General features: G+C 52.2%; 1 protein-coding gene across 1 annotated transcript; it reads right to left on the bottom strand.

The window, feature by feature from the left end:
- Nucleotides 1–5,678: 5,678 nt before the first annotated feature.
- Nucleotides 5,679–6,836, bottom strand: S1PR4 (sphingosine-1-phosphate receptor 4). The gene has a single exon (XM_016197962.2). The coding sequence runs from the start codon at nucleotides 6,834–6,836 to the stop codon at nucleotides 5,679–5,681; it is 1,158 nt and encodes a 385-aa protein (XP_016053448.2).
- Nucleotides 6,837–9,803: the final 2,967 nt, after the last annotated feature.

The raw sequence follows: 9,803 nt of genomic DNA, 5'->3' as shown, positions 1-9,803 counted from the left end.
GAGACTTAAAATAGATCTATTTGAAGTGGAACTTATTTAAACCCTGTCTTTGCTGTGGGAGGAGGGAGAGGTGACTGCAGATGTAGGACTTGACCTTGGACTGTGCAAAAAGTTGGGAATGAAGGGAGGGGCCTACTTGGTGGCTGGGTCTCCTGGGAATTGTAGTCCCATTGAGCAAGCACAAGGGATCATGGGAGCTGTAGTCTTCCTGTCGGAAGTCTGAGAAAATCGCTTAAAACTTTCAAGGAATATAGACGTAGATGCCCTCCATGAGGTCAAAGACTTTGGTCAGCTTTGTGCATTGATGTATCCCTGGAACCTAACACAAGGCATGGCACACAGTGGGTGAGCTATATAATTTTGGGATGAATGAAGAAATTATAGGTTTCTAAAGGGATGACGTGATGGATTGTGGGACTTGTAGTTTGGAGCCTGGAGTTGTGCAGGAGTTGGTAACATACTTATGCTTATTCATTTTGGAGTCATAGTCATAGTAAAAAATTATTTCTTATTCATCAGAAATTGAAATTTAACTGGGTATCCCAAATTTGTATTTTCTAATATGACCATCCTAAGACACCCCCCCCCCCCCCCCCCCCCCCCCCCCCCCCCCCCCGTCTCGGGGCCAGGGAACTTGAGAAGCATGAGTAACTCACACCCCTTTGTACAGATGGAAAGACTGAGGTCGCAGGGTGAAGAATACAACAGCCCTGGCCCGCAGCGAGTTGACATCCCAAGCTCCAACATGGTGGCATTTGTGCTGATTAACAGCACTGGGTTAAAGTCCCACCTCCTCCACTTCCCAGCTGTGCAACCTTGGACAAGTCACCACCTCTCTGAGCCTCAGTTCCCTCAGCTGCCAAATATAATAAATAATCACTCCTGCTTCCCCCAGGGGTGCGTAAGAATTTAATCAAATAATTCACATGAACCGACTGGGAAAGAGGAAGGCAAACATGAAGCTCTCAATAAGTGTTGCTATTATGAGAATGCACCCACTTGTGCAGCCCCAGGACTGTTGCATCTGTTTTGCCTGCAGAACACTCCCCCACTTTTCTGCATGGCTAGCTCCTTACAGAAATGTTGTTGGGCATTTCTTAGCTCGGTATTTGCCACACCCACCAGAGTGGGACTTTTATGAGGACAGAAACCAGATTGTTTATATCTGGAATCTCAGTGCCCAGAGTAGAGCCTAACACACAGTGGTTAAGCGAATGAATAAGTGAGTAAATGAATGAGTAGGGAAAGCTCCAACACACCAGCCAATCCTTCCTAGCCATTCTTCTTTACCCCATCTTGCACCCATTCCCCAGGCCTCTCCAGGGAAGTCCTACGCCTGAGGAGTCAGGAGTGCCCTGGAAGGGCAGGGAAAGAGACAAGAAGTCATTCTGGCCCACATACTCTTCATCACCAAATGTTTATTACCTGTTTCTTCCACCTGCCCCCCATTCTCTCAGACCAGGCTATGAACACACAAGATACACACACACACTCACCCCAAAACAAGTCAAGATAGGAGTCTGGGCCCTGGTTGGAGTGGCTCAGTTGGTTTAGCATCATCCCACGCACCAAAAGGCTGCGGGTTCCATTCCCAGTTAGGGCACATGCCCACTCCCCAGTAGGGGGCGTGCAGGAGGCAGCCAATAGACGGTTCTCTCTCATGGATGTTTCTCTCTGTCCCTCTACCTTCCTCTCTCTCTAAAATCAATAAAAACATATTAAAATATATACATATAGGGGCCTGGACCTGGCCCTGGCCCTTGTGGCTCAGTGGTTTGAGTGTTGGCCCATGCACCAAAGGGTCGCAGGTTCAATTCCTGGTCAAGGGCACATACCTGGGTTGGAGGTTTGATCCCCAGCCCTGGTCCGGGCACATGTGGGAGACAATCAATTGATGTGTCTCTCTCACATCGATGTTTCTCCTCCCACCTCTCTCTCTCTCTCCTCCTTCATCCCTCCCTTCCACTCTTTCTTAAAGAAATAAAAAATAAATCAATGGAAAAATATCCTCGGGTTAGAATTAACCAAAAAAAAACCAAAACAAAAAACAAGATAGGGGCCTGAACATGACTCAAACAATGAGGCTTGTGCCCTAGAGCTGCCCATGCTGCCTCCTCTCCTGAGCCTTGGTTATTCTGTCTCAAATGTGGAGGTTCAACTAATCCTACTCTGTGGAGATGAAACCACAGGCAGCCCAAAGAATGAAATGGAACATTTGTTCTGAATTTTCCAAGGAGGAAAGGAATTTATATTCATTCATTCATTCATTCATTCATTCATTCATTCATTCAAGAGGCATTAACATGCAGGAATTAAGAAGCCACCTGCTTGGGTCTGAATCCCAGCTCTGCTGCTTCCCAGCTGTGTGACCTTGAATAAATTACCCAACCTCTCTGGGCCTCAGTTTCTCATCTCTAAAGTGGAGTTGATGGAGAGGTTTTGTGAGGGTTAAATGAGTTAATATAAAGGTGATTACACAACACCAGGCACCGAGTGATATATAAGGCGCTGTTGTTATTATTCATTTAAAAGCATACACAAAATAGCCCAGCCGGGCGTGGCTCAGCGCTTAAGCATCGACCTAGGATCCAGGCGATCAGGGTTCGATTCCCGGTCAGGGTACATGCCCGGGTTGCGGGCTGCAGCCGATCAATGACTCTCTCATCATTGATGTTTCTATCTCTCTCTCTCTCCCTCTCCTTTCCTCTCTCTAAAATCAATAAAGATATTTTTAAAAATAAAATAAATTAAAAAAATAAAAGCATACACAAAATAGTCTGAGTGCCTTTTTATGCCTAGAGTTATCAACATCCCAGGAGGACAGGAGCTATCAATGTCCTCCTTTGACAGATGAAGAAGCTGAGGCCCATGGTGTTCAGCAGAGCTGGGGAATGATAATGGGTTACGGACACCTGAGCCATCAAACGAGCAGAAAACAAGGATTCTTTGGGACGGTTCTGCCACTGTCAGAGAGGAGGGCTGGCATAGGAAAGGAGGAGGGGAAGAGTTTCCTGAGGCTCAGCAGAAGGCATGCTGCCGAGTCCAGTGCTCCCGAGTCCAGTGCTCCCGAAGCTCCGGGTCACTGAGTACCTGCCGTATGCTGGGCCTGTGCCGGGTCCCAGGGACTCAGTGGTGACCTGGACACTACCATGATCTTCACTGTCACAGAGCTTGTAGCCTAGGGGAGGAGATGGATGCGTGACCAGAGGTGATTGGAGCTGCAATGGGACTCACAAGCAGCTGTGGGAGTCCAGAGGAGGCAGGCCTAAGGAGGGGGAAAAATCAGAAGAGACTTCCTGGAGGAGGCCATGTTAAAGCTGAGACCCGAAGGGTAGGCAGGGCAGATGGGGCAACTAAGCCAGCTCAACACAGGCCCAGAACACAGGCTGAGAGTTTTGGGGGTGACCCAAGCTCCACTCACCCCAAATTTCACCAAGCCCCCACACTGCCTACTGCCGTCCCAGATAGACACACCTGGAACAGGCATCAGGAAAACGTAAGAATTATTCCAGCTTATTGTGCACCTAGATACATGCCAGGAACCCTTTCCGGCCGTGTCCAACAGAACTTCCCATGATGATGAAAACATTCTGCCTCTACAGTGTCCAAAACAGTTGCCACAAATCATATGTCACTGTTGAGTACTTAAAATGTGCTGGCATGACTGGTATGGGTTGAATTTATGTGTTGAAGTCATAACCCCCAGGACATCTGAATGTGACCTTATTTGGAAAATAGGGTCGTTGTAGATGTAATGAGTTAAGGTGAGGGCATACGGGAGTGGGGTGGCCCTAATCCAATATGATTGGCGTCCTTATGAAAAAGGGGAAATTAGGGCACACACACAGGGGGAATGCCATGTGAACATGAAGGTAGAGATGAGGGTGATGCATCTGCAAGCCTAGGGACACCAAAGATTGCCAGCCACCACCAAAATCTAGGAATAGGTTCTCCCTCATGACCTCAGAAGGAGCAAACCCTGCTGGTATCTTGATCCCAGACTTTAGCCTGAAGAGCTGGGACAGAATAAATGTCTGTGGTTTAAGCCCTTTCATCTATGGTACTTTGATATGGCAGCTCCAGGCAACCAACACAACCAACTGAATTTTTAAATTTTATTTTATTTTAGTTAGTGATAAACAGCCATATGTGGCTAGTGGCTGCTATATTGGACAGTGCAATAAACGGTTTCCAGTCACCACACCCGCATCATGCAGAGGAAAAACAGAAGTAGGGGGCTGCCCTGAGAACTTGGCAAGACAGAGACAGAAAGACCCTAGCTCGGTCCTGGGAGGATGGGGAAAAGAACTTTCTAGCAGCCAAAGGTGGCCATGTATTGAGGGTGTGCACCTGTGCTGTCCATTACGGCTGCCAGAGTCCCATAAGCTATTTAAATACAAACGAATCCAAAGTTCAGTTCTTCAGTTTCACTGGCCACTTATTGAGTGCTCAATAGCCACGTGGGGTTCTGTACTGGCCAGCGCAGATGTAGAACCTTTCACCATCGCCACACATTTTGTGGGACACAGGGATGCGACTGACCATGGCAAGCACTGAGCATGTAACAACAATCTCATGCTGTGGGTTCTGCTTGTTACCAGCCCATTTTACAGGTGGGGAAGGGTGACGCTGTTAGTGCTAAAAAGAACTCTAGAGAGTAGGCGAGGTTCCGAGGCCAGGAGAACCAGACCGCTGCCCTTCTGTTGGCCCCCAGACTGGGGTCATAAGAGATGCAAGGCCCAGAGGTGGAGGAAGGAGGCTGCCGGGGGACCGAGATGACAGATGGGGCAGGAAAGGGGAAGTGAGCGAGAAGGGGTGGGTGTCAACTGTCACTGCTCCTCCTCCCAACCCTGGTAGCCCTGTAATGCTCAAATACTTTCAGCAGAGCGGTCGGGTTACACACAGGTGTGCGCACAAACACACCCTCAGACAAGACAAGAGGCCTGCCGCACACGGAGTTGTTTGTGCACACGCAGAGGCGCAGCATATGCTCACGGGCACAACCAATCTGTCCCCCACCTCTCTCTTTCTCTCTCTCTCCCCCCCACACGCTTACACTCACACACATGCACACACACACACCCCGCCTGCCCTCACAACCACACGCCCCCACCAAGCACAGACTCAAGGCCTCCCCCGGCCACAGACATGCCTCCTGCAGGCTCCCAGCCGCCCCACAGCTCTCCTGCCATCGTCCCTCTGCAAAAAAAAAAACATGAATAAGAGGGAGGCTGAGACATCTCGTACCATCATTGAACTTCCATGTTGCCAAGGCATCAATCCCACAGTCTGCCCCTCGTCGCCTGGGAGCCCCACTGAGGCCCAGAAAGGAGCCAGGATTTCCCCAGAGTCACAAAGGACCTGGCGCATACATAGTAACCCTACTTGTCCCCATTCCAGGGCGCTCTCTGTTTCAGTGAGCACTTCCCTTCCTCTCCGAGGAGGCCAAGAAACAAACACCTGCTTGGCGTCAGCAGCCCCGGGGCTGCGGGGAGGAGCACAGGGCCTTGGGACACCTGGCTGGTAGCCTGTCCTCTCCAGCTGGGCCTGCCTGGTGCCTCTCTGCACGCTCCCAGGCTCCGGGCCCCCCTCCGGGGCCTTGTCCAGGCCGGGAGGAGGGCCTGCATGGGCCTGCGTGGGCCTGCACCCGGTGGCTGCACCATCTTCCCCAGCGTGGCTCAGACGCTCCTCACGCTGGAGATGCTAGTCAGGGGCTCCCGCATCCGAAAGCTGAGCGACCGAGAGCCCCTAAAGCTGTCCCTGGGCCTCAGCGAGCTGTCAGTGGTGGAGGCTCCCGAGTGCGCCTCGACAGCCTGGGCCAGGCAGTCCCCAGGCCCGCGAAGGCCCAGCCGGAGGCACCCGCCGCAGAGGAAGCCCAGCACGGCCCGGCACACCTCCCGGCTGCGGAAGGAGTAGATGAGCGGGTTCACGGCCGAGTTCAGCACAGCCAGCGCCAGGATCCAGTCCATGCCCCTCAGGTACTCCTGGGCCCAGATGTTGGAGCCAAAGATGTCGGCCAGCAGCAGACCGAAGAGGGGACCCCAGCAGACCACGAAAGCCACCAGGATCATGAGCACCGTGTTGAGCAGCCGGCGGGCCTTGCGGCGGAACGGGGGGCGCGAGGCTTTCTGCCCGTTGGCCCGCACCACCCGGAAGATGGCCCCGTAGAGCACCATGATGGTGGCCAGGATGCAGGCAAAGATGACCACGCAGAAGAGGATGTAGGCCTTGGAGTAGAGCGGGAGCAGGCTGGAGCAGCTGTGGAAGGAGCACACGCAGTTCCAGCCGAGCAGGGGCAGCAGGCCCAGCAGGGCGGCCAGCAGCCAGCACAGCCCAATGAAGCCCAAGACGCGGCCCCTCTTGGTGGTCCCGCTCTCGGCCACCGGCCGCACCATGGTCGCAAAGCGTTCGCCGGCTGTGAAAAGCAGACTGAAGGTGGAGGCAGCCAGGGCCATGAAGAGTATGCCCTCCCGCAGGAACCAGGTGGCCGGCGCCAGGTGGAAGGTCCGGGCCCCAGACAGCAGGACGTTGACCAGGTAGGCCAAGCCGGTGAGCAGATCGCTCAGGGTGATGTTCACCAGGCAGTAGTAGACCCAGCGCCGGGAGCGCATGCGGGTCACGATGGCCATCAGCACCAGAAGGTTCTCCAGCACCACCAGACAGCTCATGGCCACGAAGAGCCCCTGCAGGACACTCAGGCCCCCGTCCTCCTGCTTGGTCCGCCACATCAGCCGGCCCGAGTGGTTGTAGTGCAGGGTAATGAGCTGGCTGTGCCCACTGGCCGCCAGCTGCTGGCAGGTGTCAGGGGCCTTCACTGCGGACCCCGTGGCATTCATGGCAGTCTCTAGGGACAGACTGAGGCTCAGGGTGGCTGCCCCAGGCAGGGTGGAGCTGCCGCCTTGACGGGCTTGGCTTCCTGTTATTCGAAATTTCCTGTTATGTTCGAGGTACCCCCAGGGTGAGGGTGAGGCCTGGGCGGGGAGGGGCATCCCAACGGTCTGTTCCCACCTCAGGCCTTCAGAGGGCACTGCAGCTGCTCCAGCTTCGAGACCCCCACCGTTGCCCCCTTCTGTTCCTCAAAAGCCCAGGGGGAGGGAAATGTGTCCCCCAAAAGCATTTGCCATCCTTCCTGGCTAGGTGACTTCCTCCAAGACCCAGGTATTCCATTACTGTCTTCCCAACTGCTCCAATTGTGCCTGGCACACAGTAGGTGCTTAATAAGTATGTGTCAAGTGACTGCACACACATGAACATGAGCACTGCCAGCTGGCCACCTTGTTGAAGGTGTGGATGCACCCCATTTTATCCCCACGATAGGGCGAGGTGGACCTGTAGTACACCCGTCCACAGAAGAGGAAACTGAGGCCTAAAGAGGTGGCACCCGCTACTGAGGGTCACACAGTGGGAGGTGACCACCTACAGACACTGGGTCCTCCGGGGCCAGGACCCTCCTTACCAGAGTTTTCGATTGTCTCTTCTGCCTCCTGAGCTGGCCCTACTGGGAGCAGAGCTAGGGACCCTCACCCGGGGCAGCCCCTCACCTTTGGGGGGAGGGACTCACAGGGAAAATGGGGACTTGCCCCACTCCCATCCATGTCCACCTGACCTGGCTCAGGCTGACTCAGTCTGAGATGGCTGAAGACTGAGGCGTGGGCACCAAGCGGGAGTGAGAAGTGGGAGAAGTCAAGCCAGTCCTGGAGGACCTAGGGGGGTGAGGCACAGCCCTGCCCTGTGGTCTCAGTGGGGAAGCAGGCTGCCTTGCCAGTCCCACAAAGGGCACAAGTGTGCCCATAAGAGGCAGGGTGGGCAGGAGATCCGGGCAGGCAGTCCAGGTGACTGTGGCTCCTGACCAGCACTTCTCCCTTTGTTCACTACCCAGCTGTGGGAACAGGACCATTACAGGGAAGCTCAGATCGAGGTTCTGCCTAAGGAGGCGGTAGCATCTTGTCACTGGAAATGACCAAGCAATAACGGATCTGAAGGGGAGGTTATGGGAGGAGGGGCCACTCAGGCAGCTGTGTAGGAGCTGGGGTTTGAGGCCTGGGGTGGGGTGGGAAAGGCAGCCAAATCTTTCCCAGGTACCACTCTGTGCAGTAGGACAGTTGGCCCTCAGTGCTGGCCTCACAAGGAACCACCTGACTTGGGCACATTAACAGAGAGATACACTGAATGTTTTGAGGCTAAGCCTATACCCTGGATTGAATCCTGATTTGAGGCTGAGTCTGGCCCTTGGACAAGGCTCTAATCCCAGGCTGAGCCCTGATCCCAGGCTGAGCCCTGGTCCCAGCCTGAACCCAGACCTTGGATGAGCCTTAAGCTGACTATAATCCTGGGTGAGACCCAGCCCTGGACTGAGCCCTGATCCCAAGCTAAGCCCCAACTCTAGTTGAGCCCCAACCTCAACTAAACCCCAACCCCAGCTGAGCCCCTGACCCAGAAAGCAAATTCAGGACTAAAGCACAACGCTATGAGAGAGCAGTTTGACTAACAAGGCAGAGCTGTCCAACAAGGACCTCTCCCATGAATTACTTGCTGCCTGGGAGAAAGGCCATACATATATCATGCCTTATTTAATCTTACAATTTATCTCTGTGCTGTAAGAAGGACAAGCCCCCTCTAGAATCTTCCCTGAAGCCACAGCTCTAACAATATGCAAGTTAACACACAGAAGGTTATTTTTGTTGTTTGTAAATGAGAAATATTAGTACCCCAAATGTCTGTACACAGGAGGTAGGTTGATAAATTATGCTGCACCCAAAATGGAGCACTATGCAGCCATGAAAAAGGACAAGGACAAGGATGACCTTTGTGAATGAATGGAATGGTTTCAAGGTCATATTAAGTGGGGGGGGGGAGTACAAAAGAGCTTAGGTCAAATGGTACCTTTTGTGTAATAAAGAAGGGGAGATAATATATTAAAAAAAAAAAAAGAAGGGGAGATAAAATATACATATATCTGCTTGCTTTTGCAAAACAAACACAGAAGAGAAACCAGGAACCACTGAGAGTGGTTATCTACAGGAGGGGAGAGAAGGTGGGGGCTGGAGGGGACTGAAATTGAAAAGAGGGAATGACACTGTCTGAGTGTCCCTCTGCATAGTTTTTGAACTCAGTTAATGCTTCCTATAGTCAACAATGGAATTAAATTGACAAGGATAGACAAAAAGAGATTTAAGATTGAACAGAAATAGAAAAGAAATGAACATAATTGTATCTCAGATGAAAAACATAACTATGCAGAAATACAAAAGAACCAGTCCATGCAACCTTTGGACACAGTACTTGCTCCAAAGACAAGAAAACTGTAGAGATTTTGACCTGAAACTACCATATGCATTATGGGACTGGGCACGGTAGCAAGCGTATTGATATTAAGAGCCAGGTGTTCATTGGGGGAGATGTAAATATGGAATGGGAGAGAGCAGAAGCCCACAGGAATAGAGCAGGGTTCAGTGGCAGGGTGGACTAGTGACTTAAACAAAAATCTGTTGCCTGACTCTGTCCACTGGAGCTCCACAATAGCAATGAGAGCATCAGACACCCAGATCTTGGCTTCTGAATATCATCCCCTTCAAAAAAAACAAAATAAAATATAAAAGCAGTAAGGCAGGGAGAGTGCAAGATGAGCCTGGAACATGTTAGTGTGTCCGAGAGTAAGAAAGAGCTCCGAGAAGGATGGGGACCTGTCACAGAGATACAGGAGCCAGCCTGAGGGGCTGCTGCTGGCCAAACCTTGAGCTATGGGAGCACCAGCAATGAATAACCTTAAAATTAGAGAGAAAGGAAGTAGGTGGGGGGGGGGC

The sequence above is a fragment of the Miniopterus natalensis genome, chromosome 4 (genome assembly GCF_054644295.1).
Source record: "Miniopterus natalensis isolate mMinNat1 chromosome 4, mMinNat1.hap1, whole genome shotgun sequence".
In the NCBI taxonomy this organism is placed as follows: domain Eukaryota; kingdom Metazoa; phylum Chordata; class Mammalia; order Chiroptera; family Miniopteridae; genus Miniopterus; species Miniopterus natalensis.
This window is presented reverse-complemented; position numbering and strand designations above follow the sequence as displayed.